At 44.9% G+C, this 18,155-nt stretch overlaps 1 protein-coding gene across 4 annotated transcripts in view; it reads right to left on the bottom strand.

The window, feature by feature from the left end:
• Positions 1-18,155, bottom strand: part of Rgl1 (ral guanine nucleotide dissociation stimulator like 1) — a 253,143-nt gene that overhangs the window by 97,468 nt on the left and 137,520 nt on the right. For 2 of the 4 annotated variants that reach the window (XM_027417374.2, XM_027417375.1), the window contains one exon: positions 11,591-11,701. The exons of 1 other annotated variant lie outside the window; for it this stretch is intronic. In XM_027417374.2, the coding sequence (XP_027273175.1) occupies positions 11,591-11,701 (111 nt within the window). Of the gene's footprint in view, positions 1-11,590; positions 11,702-12,712; positions 12,907-18,155 lie in introns of those variants that run through there. One more of the 4 variants, XM_027417376.2, reaches the window with a different exon arrangement.

Raw genomic sequence — 18,155 nt, 5'->3', positions numbered from 1 at the left:
CTAGTTTTGTAAAGAATTATCATAATCTTCCAACCCCAAAGGTGGCTCATGAAGAAAAATTTGAGGCAACATGAGCTCCCCCCCCCCCCCCGAAGAGATATGTCAGTGGGGGCAGAACATCATGACAGACCCACCCTCCTGAGACAGTCTAAATAGCATGGTATCTTAAAGCTGGTTCATAAGCCTGCACTGATCACAGTGTCATCGCTTCACACAGGTGAGTCCCGAGTCAGTGTATAGTATAGGTCCCTTCTCCGGCACCACAAGCAGTCAGCAGGTGAGAGAGTTCATCATTTGTCAGGAACAATGTGAGCAAGTCACTGATTAAGCATCTTGGTATAGGAGACTTAATTTTCAGCTAGTGCTTGGGTACAAGGGTCAGTCAGCCCCACAAATCATCTGACAATAGGCACAGATTAACAGCATGGGCCCTGAGGTACGACTATCTCAGATGAACAGGACAGCATTACAAGATGGTCAGGACAGACCCATTTGAATAGAAGGAAGGTCTGATCTGTAGCCAACCAGTCAAAGACCCTGGAGACTATTTTTAATCCAGAAAGGACAGGAAGGAACAAGAACAAAAAAAGGAACTCTCACAGGAGAGATGGAAAGCAAGAAGGAAGCATCTGTCATAAGCAGGGGGAAGGCAGGGAGGGAAACGGGACTTTAGAACTGTGTCCCTGTTGGGGAGGCCAGGGGTGCTTCAGGAAAGGAAGGGGCTGCAGGTGGGAAGAAAGCGCAGAGAGCAGCCACAGGACTTCTCAAAGGAAGTGTTCTAAATGCCTATGTTGTAGAAGGGTAGGTTCTGGGTGGTCAATAACAGTCTTGCCTCTGGCATTTGGTCATGAGTTCAAATCCCATATCGGCCTCAAACCAAGCGCTGACTTTTGCAGTCACTTCACCACTTTCTGTGTAATAAATTAAAAGTGCCAATGAGAAAGGGGGCATCAAAGAGAGAAGTAGAAAGTTTTCCTGCGCTGGATGCTCATGACAGCTGTCTTGAGAATCCCATGAGGAAGGGTTATTTATTCCCAAGGCCCACCCACAGACAATTCCAGAGCTCTGCATCCTCACTGCATCCTGAGCACCGGAGGTAATGACTGGAGTGGTAGAGTGTAAGATGCCATTAGGTAAGCAGCAGGTGGAAAGAGGAAAATACAGACTATCTCCTACAGAATGAGGGAAGGGAGGCGGGACTAATGAGTAGAACATGTCCATCAAGAACCTGGGTGGTGAGTAGAGCAGGAAAAGAAATGAAAGGTCTTTAGAGTTTAATAACAAGAATAGCCTTATGTTTGTATTACAACTTAGTGATATGCATTAACTAAGGTATCCTCAGAAAACCCAGAGGCAGAAGAGAAAACAGGTGCTTCCTCATTTTACAGAAGAACCACCATAAGATTTAAAAACCTAGTGACAGTCTCAAAGTCACACAGTTCCTATTGGCTTGGGACTCAAGTATTATACTAACTAATCAGCAAGTGGCACAATGAGGGATTTTAACATTCTCTCACACAGACCTGAAACTTATGCTGCAAGCACAATTTGTTAGTACCCTAGATTTTGTCCAACTGTGTCTAACATAATGAAATAGAACTATTTCTTACCTTCCCATTTTCCATCAGAAATATCAAATACAAAAGACAGAACATTGCCACTTCTGGGTAGTTTTAAAATTTTTATTGTTTTTTAAATTTTATGTACCTGTATGCATAGAGAAGTGGTGCTGTGCCCACAGAGGCCAGAAGAAGGTGTTGGATCTCCCAGAGCTAAAGTTACAAGTGGTTGTAAGACACTCCCACATGACTGCTGGTAACTCAACAGGAGTCCTCTGCAAGAGCAGCAAGGACTCCTAACCACTCCTGCCCAGTTTAAGAACAAAAACAAAACACCATAAAAATACCACCATCAAATTAATTATAGAAAAATGGAAGGAAATTTAAATGTAACATGTTGAATCCTAAGGAATAATTCTGTCCTTCACTGTGCAGGTGGCCAGACATAGAAAAGACACTAGATATTCACAAGGGTTAGTCTTGATTAGCCACCTGAGTTGGATTGGGAGCCATGAACTGGTAAAGCACACTTTGGGGTGTGTCTGCCTGTGAAGCTGATACAGAGGCCTTGCAGCAGGAGCACTCTGACAATTTGGGCTTAATCTGTTGCTGCATTTAAGACCCAACCTGACTGTTAGGAGTGGTGACACTGTGGAAGACAGAACCTGACTAAAGAAGTAGATCCTTGGGAGCTATGTCTCACACGCCATACATTTCCTGTCACTTCTCCTCTGTGTTTCCTATCCACAATGCTACGAATTGTTCCTCTACCTCTTCCCTCCCAAGACAGACTGAAACTTACAAAATGGTGAACAAAATAAATCCCTTTAAGTATTTATGTGCAGCATTTTGTCAGAGCTATGAGAAAGAGAACGCCGTATTATTGGAACAAGCAAGTTTTACGGACCCCTGCCATGGTTTGGCCTTCCTCTATTGTGTGTAAAATGAGAGGACAAAGTTGGGGACATGCTTAATTCCGTTTCCTAAGCAACCCGAGGTTGCTCATAACCCCAAGCTTCAGGAGGCACATGTAGCAGAGTCACACAAATTCTTTAAAGTTCTACAGCCAGGCTCAGAAGAAGGTTCTACAGTGGGGAGCTGAGAAGACCCTCTAGTGCAAAAGGGGTACACCAGATTCTACACCCTATGCCAAGCACCTTACTAGCTTGAGCCATTCTTACACCCTTGCAATGCAATCATAAAGGCACTGTATTATCTCCACAACAGAGGAACCCAGGCTTAGAGTGGGCACACAGCCTCTTAGCTCCAGCCAGCACAGCACACACAAGGCAGAGATGAATTTTCAAAGCACATCTGTCTGACTCCATCAAGCAGGCTTCCTACCCTAGACCCCTACAGGAAATATCCCCGAAAGGCAAGAGCAGCCAGAAGGGCCCAGTTCCTAGGAAAACACAGCAAGGGTTCAAAGAACAGTGTGCTAATTCTCCAGCCAGGCCTTGATGGTGCTGGGCTCTCCCTGTTAGTGCTTGCTTAAGTCATTTTTTTAAAAGTATTTGTTTATTGTGTCTGTCATTAAAAGTCAACCTTTGGACAGAGACTGCTAGTCTTTGCCTTATGCCTTGCAAAACTAACCCAATGCTTCCGATTTCCTGGGTTTTTCCATTTAGAATTATCAGCTGTCTCAATAAACAAGTTGAAGTGTTGCACTTTCAACGGGAAAAAGGGCCATAAAATATTGTATTTTTAACCAGCATCTAATCCAACTGCAGTTATTTTTACCTATATCCATTAAATGTTCTTGTGTCTAACTTGTAGATAAGAACTGTCCACAGATCCCAACCTCACCACCACAGTAACAGAAGTCACAGGCCTATGACTAAAGAAAGAGTCACTTGCAAGGGGACACCAGAGACTCTGTTAATGAGTTGACCAACAGCAGCCATTGTTAGCAGAAAAGACACAGTCTGGGCCTTCAAATTGTCTTCAGAATTATGAAATGAAAGATTCAGCCTTGGCTTTACTTTTTTAAAAGATGAAAACATTCAAAAAAAATAAGGCATTGTTGAATACTTGCCAGAAAAGAGCAAACATACAGACAATTTCTTGGATTTGCCTACATGGGATACGATTAACTGCTGAAATGAATTCAAATAAATGGACTACGTTGAGCAATAAAAAGCTAGAATGTCAGGGGAGGAGATATTTGTTTGTTGTTTTAATGAGAGTTAAAAAAGTATCTAAAGCCATGGACACACCATCTCTTTCCTAACTACCACCACTGGTACCCTGAGGAGTCAGAGCAGATTGTGAATAGTGTAAGGGAAAAAATGGCTTTGGAGAATGCAGCTAGAAAGAGCCCCATCATCAGAGCACAGCACGGGCCACAGCAAGGCTGAGACATGGTGTTTCTACAGTGTGGGGCTGAAGGAGCCATGTAAGAGCAGGTTTTCTCTGTGTGCACAGATTTCCTGCAGCAGGCCACTAACTGTTCAGTTGCCTACTGAACACTGCAGGCTTGTTCTATCTCTATTCCTCCTGGGCTTCCTCTATTTGTAGTCCAAAAAAAAAAAAAAAAAAAAGAAAAGAAAAGAAAAGAAAAAAAAAGAGGCAGTTCTCAGATTAAAGTGAGTCAAGAGATCTCAACCAACAACCACACAGCTGAGGAGAGGCAACTAAAGGTGTCAAAGTTGAGTTTTGATCAATCATCCAGAAAGACTAAAAAGTGACAGTATAAATATACAACAAATCCTTAAAGGTAAAGTGTGAGAAAATACTTGAACATGTAGGCTTGGGGGGTGGGGGTGGGGAAAGGAGGAGAGAGAGGGGGATAGGTAGAGAGGGGGGATAGGGAGCGAGAGAGAGAGAGAGAGAGAGAGAGAGAGAGAGAGAGAGAGAGAGAGAGAGAGAGCACAATCACAGTGATCCTCCAGGAGCAGGAATGCCAGCAGCCCAGAGGCACAGTGGCAGGGAGGGCTGGACATTGATTGGGGAGAGAGATAAAGAGCAGAACACCTAACTGTAAAATGTCTTGTGTCCCTAACAACATAATTATTAGTTTAAATGCTGTTGTCTAGAATACAGCTTTTTGATCACAGTACAGTGGGCTCTGGATTTGCTCTTCCTCCCAGTCTACAGATCCGATGGGTTTCCTTTGCAGGGCAAAACAGACAAACCACACCATAGAGTCGCTGGAATCTGAGAAGCTAGTCAGAGCTTCCTGCCTCTGCCTTGGTGAGCCCAAACTGAGATTAGGTCTCTGGTCACCACATATAAAACACAGGTAGATCGGAGTGTTCTCCTGGGTTAGGAGGCATTGTTAGTGAATTACCTTAGTACACTTGACCCAAGGAGAGGAGAGGGACACTGTCCCCGGGAAAGCAGGCCAGCTTTGGTCTAGCCAGTTCATGGCAAGCCAAGTGCCCAAGACCTCTGCCTGCCAATGGGACCTGCCTACCCCCTCCATCAACACTCACCCCTCCCCAGTCCTCTTCACTCTGCTGTCACTGTCTCCCTTCAGGTTTTCACTTCTTTCTTCACCACACTACCACACATGCCTCCTCTGGGGGTCCCCTTGCTGCAGTCTGGCTTCCTTCCAACACATCCTCCCTCAGACTCTGTCATCGCTCTAAAATGTAAATCTGGCCACACTGCCCTGTTTAAAACCCTTCACTGTGATGGCCCCTGTGATAGTGCCACTCCAGTTCCACAGCTTGGGGACTCCTCAGCTGAGAATCAGGTCTCTAAACTGCCAGGTTCCTACCTTTTATCTCCTTTCTTGTCATTTCCCCACCAAGTTCTGGCCTCTTCCCCCGCCCCCCCTCAGGGGGGAAGGGGGGGCTCAGATAGAGATTCCATCCCTCGCCTCCCTGCCTCCCCACATGCTGTGCTCTCTGACTGGGGTGTCAGGTTGCACCCCCACGCCTGGGTAACCCACAACCCCTGTCCCCTCCACAGTCCCCAGCAGATACCACATCTGCCACAGCATACTGGAATTGACTTGACTTTGTCTCCCCTGCTTGTAACCCTTTTGGAAGAAAGCTGTTTCTCTGAACGCTCTATCCTCATATTTAGCATGTTATCTGTGAAACGCTGATTGTGTTTACCCGAAAGTGACCCAGAAGCTAACTCCAGAGGACTCCAAATCAACTCCAAGAAACTAGCCACACCCATCGGCCAGCCACAGGCAGGCTGCTGGCTGAGTCTAAGAGAATGAAGCAACTTTTATGACCTCTCCCCATTTCCAACACTTGTCTTGCTCTGTTTATAGAAATCAGCCTTTTCTGCCAAAACACACACCATGGCAGAGATGCTGTACTTGACTTTGTGCGTGTTCTAATATAGCTCATGTGCCCCAGTCACTGCAAAGTCCCAGCCCTTAGAAGGGGAAGTTTAAAAGGAAATTATTCTGGGGATAAATGAGACGGAAACAAATTGACCAGTGCTGTGACAGATTCCAAAAAGGAGCTAATGTGGAGAGGTGTGCCACTTATCTCTCTTCTTTTCTCTCTTAATTTAAAACTCCAAGGGACATACCTTATAGCTTCAGAGAAGAAAGGAATATGTCTGTAACAGGAATAGGATGTATACTTTTAAGTATAAAGGTTAATATACCTCTAAGGCTTATGCTGCTCTCATTTGTGAGAGATAGACATGTAATTTTAGGACTTGTGAACATTTTATTTATTATTTTTGTGATTTTATGTTCTACCTGTTTATCACATGCACACAGTACCCAAAGAGGCCAGAGGAGGGCGTTGGATCCTCTGGGACTGGAGTTCAGAGGGTTGGAAGGCCCCGTGTGGTGCTGGGAATCAAACCCAGATCATCTGGAAGAGCAGCCCCTGCTCTTAACCACTGAGCATCTCTCCAGCCCCTAGACACGACATTTTTTTTTAAGCTAAATTCAGTATTCTCTAGATTGACAGACTGAAATGGATATTCTTAATTAGATACCAAATATTCCTTATGCAGAACTCAAGAGATTTTGAAAGCAAGAAACCAGTATCTCAGGCAGTTCTAATGGCCTGCGCTCTCATGGTTGGCACAGACTACCACATTATTGGACTAGTTATTTGAGAAACATGTTCCCAAGGTCAGTATGAAAAATACCAGTTCCTTAGTTTTCAGATGGCTGCTAAATTTTGAGCTTTACTTTCTAAAGCCTAAATTAAACATCCCAACAGACACGAATAGCTCAGCCCAAGGCCTGTCTTCCTAGATGAAAACAAGGATGGCCAACAGTAAACCAGAGGTTCCTCTGGGGCTTATCTCCTTTCAATTCTAAAATCCCACCCCTCTTTCCAACCACACATGATTGTAACGCTTGCCAACACTTTTTAACTCGTGTGTTTCCCTTCTTTCTTCTGTGGCCCACAAGCAGGCAAGCATAATCGGAGCTCATGGCTTTAAAAGGCACTGGGAATTTGTTATTGTTGTTAAAAAGAATAATCACTATCTTTGTGTGTGCCCTGCTCTGTGCCAGAAAGAATGTTGAAGCAGCTATAATCATTACCTAATTGATTTTTCTTGCTCCCACGCCATGCCCTCTGCTCCTCCTTATAGGCTCACATTCTATGGTGATTTGGCTTTAAATGAGAAACAACCATACATTCATATTTATCAAGACAACATTAGTCCCACAAAGAAGGATGAAGCATGATCTATCCATGCAACAAACATTTATTGGCTGTAGTTACAAGATTCTATTGGGGGATATAAGCAAACAGACAATTACAGCAGCATGAGGTAAACACATAACGAGACCCAGAATGCTCTGGGACATACAGAGGCACAGATCACCTACCCTAAAAGGTTCAAAGAAGAGTTCCAGAATCAAAGCTGACAGCTCTAGGAATTCCCCCACATAAATGCAGTATGCACAGCAACACCACTGACATTATCAGGCAGAGTCTGGACAAATGGTGTAACCAGGAGAGAGAATACCTTCATCCAGATGTCACTAATATTTATTTGCCAAGGCACTTCCAAAGCCCAAAGGTGGCCCACAGTCCACCTATATCCATGGATCTATATAAGCTTCCCACATCTTTTTATGTCTATAGTCCCCTCCTCTAGTTTACTGTTTCTGTCTCTTACCAAAAATTTCAACCAATCCGAACAAAAACTCATCAAGAGTTGGAAGTGTGCAAGAGTGTGACAAGCACTAGGCACTGGAAAGGAGGTGCCAGGATACTATCACAGGGTCATATGACTATCAAAGTATAGAAGTGAGAAAAACCACCAGACTATCCACCGACCCAACCCACTCCCCAAAAGATGCAAAGTGAACCCATTACTAACAATTCAATGTTACGCTTATCCTAAATGTGATACTTTTTTTCCGTCCTGTTCTGCAGATTCCAAAGCCCCTTCCCTGAATGCTCTTCCTTGGTCACTTCAGGGAACTTTGTCTAACAAACTTTTCCTACTTCAGAGGACATTGGTGTTTTTTCAGTTTGTTTGTTCCTGTGACTGTGGATGTATACCACAATGCTGGTATCAAAGGCAAACAACACAAGCTGACTGTTTGCCCTTCCAAAGCTAAAAGAACAGTTGGATGAAATTAATTTCTAATGTCTCTTCCAGTCTCAGGCTTTTGTGATTCTATGACTTGACGGAAGCCACAATGTGAGTTGTATGTCAGTAGAATGGCCCAACTTTAGATATTATTGTAAAGAAAAAGTAGGTCAAAATTTCAGTGCTATTGTCAATATACCACACTGTCAATGGGCAAGATTATCATTTCATGTATGAGCACACCAGGCCTGGATCATACTCAGTATCTATTTTAGGACCATTGCCATAGGGTTTTCCTCAAATAATCACAAACAAAGCACCAATTTAAGTTAAAAAAAAAAAAAAAAACCATAGTATGACTTAAGTATTTTGGTTTACGTACTTATATCTAAGAATGTGTAATTATTCCTTTTAGGTTTGTTTTATTTATTTATTGGTTTTTTGAGACAGGGTTTCTCTGTGTAGCTTTGGAGCCTATCCTGGCACTCCCTCTGGAGACCAGGCTGGCCTCGAACTCACAGAGATCTGCCTGCCTCTGCCTCCCAAATGCTGGGATTAAAGGCGTGCGCACCAACGTCCGGCAGATTTATTTTATTTTATGTGTAAGTTTAGCCTGCATGAAGCTATTGCATCTCCCTGGAGCTGGAGTTACGAATGGTTGTGAGCCACTATGTGGGTGCTGGGAACCAAACCTAGGTTCTCTGCAAGAGCAACAAGTGCTCTTAACAGCTGAGCCATTTTCCAGCTCCAAATGTGTAATTATTTAGTTATGCTTCCTATAACTGAATATTAATTATCTTAAAATCTTAGCACTAGAAAATATAAAAACTGTGCTCTGTCTTTTGAAACTTGGTTTCGCTTGGGGAGTGTTGTTGTTGTCATTTAGACAGAGTCTTATGTAGCTCAGGCTGGCCTTGAATTCACTATGTAGCAGAGGATGACCTTGAGTTCCTGATGTTCCTGCCTCTACCTCCTGAGTGTTAGGGTTGCAGTTGCTAAGCTTTTTGAATAGCACTACAGACCCAGTAGCAGGACTATGCCCACAGTCACGTGCTACAGGACCTCATAAACCTCTGTTGGATGCCACGCTTTACACAACCTAAGCGGTGAGCTTATCAATAAGATATACATCACCATAATACACCCCATAATTTGCAGCTCTAGTTATCATCCAAAGCATTAAGAAGACCGGAAGGCTACATTTCTCAACTCCTGTGCCAGGAGTGATCTTTAGGGGAAGCATTCCTGAAGTGCCGTTGTGTTGTGCACCAATGATATCCTCAAGTGCTATGGAAACAGCCTTAAGGGTCTGGGTAGTTCTTGACAACAAAGAGTTAATGCCTGTGTACAAATCCAGCCTCTACTATTCCTTAACTATATGACCCTGCAAGCATGTGACTCACTCTGGGCATTGTTTTCCTTGTATATAAAAGAGAGCTTCATAATAGCAACTTCCCCATAAAGCTGTTGTCAGATTCCAGTATGCATGAAGCATCTTCCTTGCCTCACCTCAACCCCATTAACTCTAAAACTGTTCACTTTGAAGAATTCTGAATGGATTACTGGAATGTGGGAAAACAAACATGAGGAAGCCAACTGGGAGAAAAGAGAAAGGTTTCATAGTTGCTGTGTCTCAACTGGTTGAGTCAAATTGAGTCTGGGGTTTTCAGGGACAAGAAACAGAGCTTCTCCACAGGACACCTAAGACAAGAAAGCAAGTGGCATTCCAGATGGAGAGTTCTAAGAACTGACTTTTGATGAGGCATGATGTCCCTGAGTCACTTGTTCACATGTGAGGAACCAGAAACCATCTCACATGATCCCTTCTTCTCAGTATTTAGATCTACAGTGTAACTCAGAGCCAACTGCTCGGAACTCTAGAAAACTAAGGATATGGAGAGAGGCTAGATAAGAGGAGAATGGAAGCCAGGCAGTGGTGGCGCACACTTTTAACTCCAGCACTCAGGAGGCAGTGGCAGGTGGATCTCTGTGTGTGAGTCCAGTGACTAGAGTAGCTGCTAAGAATCACTAAGTGGCTGCTAACATGTAAATGAACAGCAGTTTATTCAGGGTGGGGTCCCCTCTATTGCTCCCACTACATTCATTGCTATCGTATCTGACTAAACACTAACACTGCCACCCTTGCAACATTTGTATCCTTAGAGAGAGGAGAACAGCCCAGAAATGCAAAGGCTATTTGAAGACAATGGGCTCAGAGCTTATCAGTCATTTAGGACTAGCCATACATGGCAACACCACACCAACATCCCATTTAAATAAAGCATATATATGCAAAGCCAACAGAAGCAACATGGTTACTTGTCAGCACTCAACACAGCTCATGCCAGGCTCCTGTTCTGAGGAAGTCACCGCTTGGTAAATAAAAAAACCTCGACTTTTCACCAACACAATTCCTATCTTTGTAGACCACATCTTCAGGGTCACCAACAACTTAACCACTCTAGTCAAAGTACCCTGACCCAAGCATAGGAGCAGCAAAATCCAAGCAGGGAAGGCCAGTGTGAGAAGAATCCTGTGTCAGCAGTCATGGCAGAGGAAGGCATGGCTCCAGGCTTCCTGCCTTCAACTCTGAGACTAGTAAGTCATGTTGCCTCTGCTCCTCCCAGGAATCCCTGGATACTCTACAGTCTACCTGGGGACACTGTTCCAAACCTTGAGTGTTCTGAAACTAAAGTCAGTAAGTTGTGATGCCAGTATTCACTCCCCACTTCAGGCCATCACCCACAAAGCCCTAGCACGGCTCTACTGAAGCCAAGAGAGCACCCTTCCCATCTTGACTCCCTTCAGCCACCACTATGTTCCTATGTCATCTGTAGCCACTCTCTTCTCCAACTGAAGAATTAATTCCTTAATTCCCCCACATGTTCCTGTCCACCCAAACAGTGATCCTGTTGCCAGGCTTTCTGCCTTGCATAGTCCCTTCATTTGGGATGTGTTGAAAGATTCGCTGCTGGATGAATTAAGAACTCACATGACCCTCCCCAATAGTTTATGGAAAGCAACTTTTGCCAAGTGTCTGCACCCCCAGCCCATACTCTACAGGCAAAGTCCCAATACTAAGTATGCATCTGCCTCCTCCTACACCATAGAAAGAAGGTCACCATGGGAAACCTGCCACCCCTCAAAAGCAGCAGCTCTGAACTGTCTGTTGCTTGTACATTCTGAGTTTCAGGCTGTCGGCATCAATAAGTAATGGAAAGAAAAGGGTGGCTTATGGCACTAGTAGAACCAAGCAGTGCTTTCTGGCCAGTTCTCTGTGTGTCTGTCATCTTCTGCAACACTGCCCCCAATCTGCCAAGGACCTCAAGATGTTTCCGGAAGGTTCTGAATTATTGACAAACTTAGGGAAGATGCTTTGGATAACACCAAGTACTAAAACAGACCCGTACAGCTAGCGCAAACACTTGGCCATCAGCAGTTTCCTTTATAAGGTGCTGTTGGGGAGGGGGTGTGCCTTGGCTAAATAATAATGACATTCACAGAAGAGTAGACACTGAAATTCCAAAGTTCAAGATCTCAGAAGCTCTACTCACCCCTAGCCATCTTGCTCCTTTATTGGCCGCCTGTTGAATCTGGACTCTTTTGAGGGTGACATGGTAAACAGCTCCTTCCTCAACTTCTTCACCCCAATCCTGAATCGAGCTCTGCCAGGCACAGAAGAAAGAGAAGAGAAAAAGAGGGTCGTTGTGTGCTGTTGTTGTTTTCTTTCCCCTCGCTAACCACACTCTATCCCAGCTGCTCCCCTGTTTCCAGCAGCACTCAAGACCCGAGATGGCTGTTCCAATAAATATTCCAATCAGAGCAATACAAGATACATTGCAATAGGCAAGGCTGAGATTTTCTTGGCCTGCAGCCCTTTCCTGCGGTATCAGGATCCTCTGACTTCTCCAGTTCAGTTAGTTTTCCTAGACTTGCCACATATCTTAAATCGTTTTTTTCAAGTTTTTTTTTCCCTTCATAAGGAAACTGTGGTTTAGTCCTGATCAATTCTGTAGCTTTAAGAGAAACGAAAAAATAACTCATTTGCAAAAACAAAAGTTTATCCCTCTCCGAATGCTCAAACATTTGAGCAATGTTCGTTTTAAACTCCCGCAAACAAGTGTTTTAATGTCAAGAGCTCTTTGGAAAGTGAAGTTGTGTGTCTTTTCCTCCTCTTACTGTTTTGAAACCCAAAAAAGTTAGGGGGATGTAGAAAGTTTTTATTTCCGAAAAAAAAAAAAAAGCAAAACTCTGGCAAGTGCAGAGAAAGCAACACATACTCATGCAGCTTCCACTGAAATTCACACAGCGACCCCCTGGATAACCATGCTGCCTGCTAAACCTCGGATGTGCCTAAAAGGGCTGCTGCTGGGAAGTAGAGCGAGGCGCCGCTCCCGAGACTGAGTTCTGTCCTTTGCAACTTCTGCTCTCCTGACCGCGCATCTGTCCCAGACACCCCGCTTGTGATGCCCGAGTACGCAGGCAAAGTTTCTACGGAGAGGAGGCGCAGAGAGGGGAGAGATACAAAGCAGAGTGAGAAAGCTCCCCACGGAGCGCGGGGTCCGGGTGGCCCGGATCACTTCGACAAGACTCCAGCAACCGGGCTAGAGAAAGCGGGAGGTGGGAAGATTCCCCTAGCAGAGAAGCGTCCGGGGAAGGCAGGGAGCTCGCATTACCATTTTAGCTTGCCAAAGCAATTTCATTCTCAGTTTTCTCTCCGGTACGCGAACACTGCATGATGCGCCCTGCTCCGAGGCGGCCGCGGCGTCTCGCTGGCCCGGCTCCGGGTCCCCGCTCTTCCCACGCGCCCCGCTGCCCCACCGTCACCTCCGCCGCCGCGCGCGACTCGGCCACAAAGGAGAGCGACCAGCGAGCGAGTGAGCAGCCCGGGAGCCCGCGGCCACAGACTCCTCCCAGCCGCTCCGTGATGTCAGGCTTTCCTGTTTGTGCTTGCGAGCGCACTCTCCCTTTCGGAAGCCCGGCGGATCAAGGCAGCCAGCGATCGTTCCTCCAGCTCCCAAGTGGTCTGGGAAGCTTTCAAGTCGACCCCGTTCATAGGGGGTTTCCTGGTGGCCACCAGGTGCCAAAATAGAACCAAGTGTGCCACACGGCGTGTGTGCACGGCCTCTGCCGTCTGCTGCTTCGCTGAAGGAAAACTGGGGGAATTCAGAATGAAGAACACTTGTGTGATCTGCTTGCTATTTGGAACTTGGGGTAATTAAATCAGAGTGCCCTCGGCTTCGAGGGAAGCTTTTCATTAGGATAAAGTCAGAAGATACCTGGGTATCTAAAAGCCGTGCCTGGGGGCTCTACCCTACCTTCCATCTGCAGCTGCCTGGACTTGTTCCTACAGCCTATTCTTGTTCATTTGCTTCTTTTTGACAAAAGGTGGCCCTGGTTAGCCTTGAACTTTTGTGGCAATCCTCCTGCCTCTGTATTCTGAGTAGTAAGATTACAGGTGTGCATGAGCTCCACCACCCATCCTAATAAGGCTTGGCTACGGCCTTCCTGGCTACTGTGGGTAAGAGCAGACAACCCCTGGGGAGGGTCTTGCTGGATCTGACAATATATTGCATGGGCCATAAGTGGTCCTGGGGGTTTCTGGAGTCTCTGTGAGTAGCCAGGGGGTGTCTGTACTGTGGAGACACAGTGGAATAATTACTGCAGGAAAAGTCCTTCAAAGGACTCTGCTGGTGAGGATTTTATCTTAACACAAAGATCTATGTGGGACAATACATTACATTTTAAAAGATCTGGTTTCAGCCGGACATTGGTGGTGCATGCTTTTAATCCCAGCATTCGGGAGGCAGAGGCAGGCAGATCTCTATGAGTTCGAGGCCAGCCTGGTCTCCAGAGGGAGTGCCAGGATAGGCTCCAAAGCTACACAGAGAAACCCTGTCTCGAAAAAAAAAACAAAACAAAACAAAAAAATCTGGTTTCAACACATCAGCAGCAAGAGATAACCGATAATAATGCAGCCAAAACTGCACCTTCCAGCACCCCACACCAATCATAAAAACCTTAGGGCTCATAAGTTTTACAGGCGTCACCCCCCCCCCCCGATCAATTTGAAAAAGACCTTCTTCTAATTGCCATGCTAGGGCACATCACTGAGCTTTGATTAGTAATAAATATATCATGAGCTGAAATGTCAGGGGATCAAATGTACAATGTCCCCAGAAGAGCAGAGGAAACAACAGCAAGGGCATGCCAAAGAAGCAAAGGATCACTGCACACATCAGAGTGTCTGCAAATCACTCAGTCAAATGCTCCTCAGACAGCCCCAAGCTTCAGGGGTCCAAGACTGTGTAGAGAGAAGAATGTTCTTTTTCAACCAAAGTGGCTGCTTCTGTAATATCAACCACACACACATACTCCCTCTGCCATGCTTAGTGCTTAGGACAGAGTGTCCCGGGAGCCAGAGAGAAAATATGTGAGGCCCTACCTCAGACTTGGTAGGTTTCCTCGGGGCCCAGTATCACACCTGGAAGACTTACTTTGGTAACCCTGAAGACAAGAGGCCACCAAGGACAGCAAGCAATCCTTGGGATTGATTTCATGACTGCTCTAACCCATCTAGACTGTAAATCTGAAGATTATTGAAAAACTTCTTCATAGATGACAAGCAGTTTCTTCTCCAGGAATTCCTGGAGAAGGTGGCTTGGACCCCTCCCAGGTACTCTCCCCTGGCTCTCATCCTACAGCAGTGTCTTGACTGAGTACCTGCTGTGTAAAGGGAAGGACAACGAGATCCAGTTCAAACCCGGACTTAACAGTGAAGTCAGGTTAGATGCCACTTCCTTGGTACAAAGTGGGTTAAACACCTACCTCACCCATGCAAATCACCTGGTGCATGGAAAATTGTCCAAAGGTTCCATTTTCTCCCTGCTGCCTTCCCCCTAAGCACTACTGGCCTAGACCCCATGGGAAGCTGTATCATGTCTGCAATGAAGAGAAATCTGAAACAGTGTCTTCCCAATTACAGTTCCAGAGAGGCTTACCAAGAATGATGTGTTTAAGCAGGGTGTTGGTGGCCCACTCGGGCCTTTAATCCCAGCACTCGGGAGGCAGAGGCAGGCAGATCTCTGTGAGTTTGAGGCCAGCCTGGTCTCCAGAGGGAGTGCCAGGATAGGCTCCAAAGCTACACAGAGAAACCCTGTCTCGAAAAACCAAAAAAAAAAATAAATAAAAAAACAAAAAACAACAACAACAACAAAAACAAAAGTGCTGTCATTCATGACTACATGGTGGACCTGGAAGATGCTATGCTGATGGAAGCATCTGAAAGACAATGTAAGATCTCACTTCCATACTGAATCTGAGTTGTCAGTCAAATACATACAATCAGAATAGAATGATGATGCCTGGTGGGTGTGGGAGCAGGAGGCTAGGATGGTACTGGCCAAAGAATTTAAAGTTTCAGTAATATTAGATAATTTTTATATAGGGCCTATAGCTACTGAATTGTCTGTTTTAAGTTGCCCGACAGTAGATCTTATGCTATATGATGGCAGCAATAATAATGGGGGAGAAAACACTGAAGAAGAAGCACCTGCCCTTGGCCTTGATGATGGTGATGGTTTTGTGGCTATGTTCTGGTCTCCAAGCACATCAAATTATAAATAAATAAACACACATGTCACTCATACCTTAATGAAGTCACTTAAAAAAAGCTTGTCTTGAAAATGCCAATGCCAACATAAGATGGCTAGAAATAGTAAGACCTCAGCTTTGTCATCCCCAAACTGGAGGCTGGACTACAATGTCATATGCTAAATCAAAAGTTTAAAGGAGCCAGGTGGTGGTGGCTCACACCTTTAATCCCAGCACTAAGGAAGCAGAGGCAGGGGGATCTCTGTGAGTTTGAGGCCAGCCTGGTCTACATACAAAGCAAGTTCCAGAACAACCAAGGCTACACAAGGAAACCCTGTCTGGAAAAGCAAAAACAAACAACAAAAGTTTAAAGGAAAGCAGCTAAGAGTGGAGTAATAGCAATGACTATAGGAAGAAAGGGAAGTGAGTGGGTTACAATCCCTTTACACCTTGCCTTACCATGGCTGAGTAGCAATTGTCTCAAGCCACCCACAGCTACTACCTGAGGGGCAGCTGTTCCTACTCAATGCTAAAAGAGTTGAAACAAAACTGTTAATAGCCATTTGTGATAATTTTATTAATAATCATACCTCAGCTATCTGTAGATCCCTAACAATTTTGGAGGAAGATATAAGAAAATAAATCAGATACCTCTTAACTTTACCTTCAGCAATATCTAAGCATGGCTGAAACGTGAGGCACTCAATCCTCTCACACCCCCATGAATGCTTCTCCCTGGTCTTGAGGTTTCAGGCAGTGTTGCTTAGCAATAGCTTCCTACACTCAGTTTCCCTGTATCATCTGGGCATTCTGCTATGGTTGTTTCCAGCTGGGAAAACCGTGGTTGGACTGGGGGTGCAACTCAGTGATAAAGTGTGTGTTTAGCATGTTCAAGGCCTTGGGTTCAATCACCAAGCCCGAAATAAAAAAAACAACAAAAACCCTGGGGTTGCCCCAGTCGCCAACTTTTAGCTTGAACTTTCAACCTTGCTCTGCAAAGGACAAGGCGCCAGTCATGCTTGGTTAAAGATGAATGTCCTTTCAACAACTGACAGTTGCTGTCATTTTCTCAACTCACACTGACCTTATTAATTGTCACAGAGACACTATAAGGTATCAACTAAAATTCTCAGTGTTTGGTTAGCAGATTATTCTATTCATGTCAGCAAATTATGAGCCAATTTTAGAAGGTTCAATAGAACCTTCTAAATAGAACTAAAGAAAAGGCTGCCCTAAAGGATGGAAAATAAAGTCAGAAGAAATATAAACAAATACCATTCAACAACTGCCAGGCCTGAGGCAGAGAGCTCCTGTGGCCATGACAGCAACTAATATTTTAATCATTTGTTGGTGGTTACTCTTAATTGCTGATGATGCTTACCTATAGAAGAAGTTGAGTTATGGAATACCATTAGTACCTAATGTACCATTTGCGGCTAATGTGCACCAACGCCTCACCTAATTATAGATTTCTATAAAAGAAAAAAGGACACAGCCAGCAATGTGTCCACAGAGATGAAAAGATCAAAACACAGCAATCAGCTGAGACATGCTGCCGGGTTCTGTGTGACATGCCATAAAACACTGCAGAGGGCAAGGTGAGTGAGTGACCTAGCCTGAACATGAAGGGCTTTGACCAAGATGCTGGAAAGAGTCAGTGGACAATTACCGACATCACCTTTTCCCCCTCGAAGCTAAAGGAACCTCCTTTTGTCATAAGCATGGCATCAAAATAGTAGCCAGCCTCAAAGAAAGGGGATGGATATGGCAAAATGGCAAAGAGCAATGGCTCTTCATTCAGAAACATCTGGAGTTGAGGTCCAGACCACTTCACCCACTTAGTCCTATTAAGAAGATAGGAATATAAACACTTCTGTCATTGGCTCACAGTAGGAATTAATTGAGATAATATATATCACACCTTTAGCACCTTTAGCACCCAACATCTGGTTCCTACTCAGTGCTAATAGCAGTAGGAGCCACCATGTGTTAGGTTTAAGAATTGCAAAAACTACAGGGAACTACTGGTGTTAACAATCTGGCCCCTCTTTTAAGTAGCTCAAGAGTCTGTAGCTTGAAGACAGAATTTCATGATACAAAGATCACAGAGAGCCCTGAGCCTCACGTACTGTTCAGTCCAGTGAACAACATTTACTGAATTGCTACAGACCTAGAAAAATGCAGCACTCAATGCTCCTGCCTACTTCAATCCATTCTCTTCCTCACAGTAGCCAGAGTGATCTTTTCAAAACACATTACCATCTCTTCCTGTTCTTTATCCCCTCTGGGGCTCCCTATTGCCAAGGATAAAAGCCCAAATCCTGCCTATACCCATAAAGCCTGGCTAAGGCTGGCCTCTGCCTACCCCAACCTCCTCCTCACCCCCTGTGCTCTCACACTCCAGCTGCTTGCTTGTTTTCGATATCTTTACCATTTCTGACTCCCCCTGCCAGAGGGCCTTGGAAGATATCGTTTTCCTTATGGGGGACATCCTAGCCTCTTCTTGCTCTGGTTGAAATACCCGTA

The sequence above is a fragment of the Cricetulus griseus genome, chromosome 5, assembly GCF_003668045.3.
Source record: "Cricetulus griseus strain 17A/GY chromosome 5, alternate assembly CriGri-PICRH-1.0, whole genome shotgun sequence".
NCBI lineage: Eukaryota > Metazoa > Chordata > Mammalia > Rodentia > Cricetidae > Cricetulus > Cricetulus griseus.
This window is presented reverse-complemented; position numbering and strand designations above follow the sequence as displayed.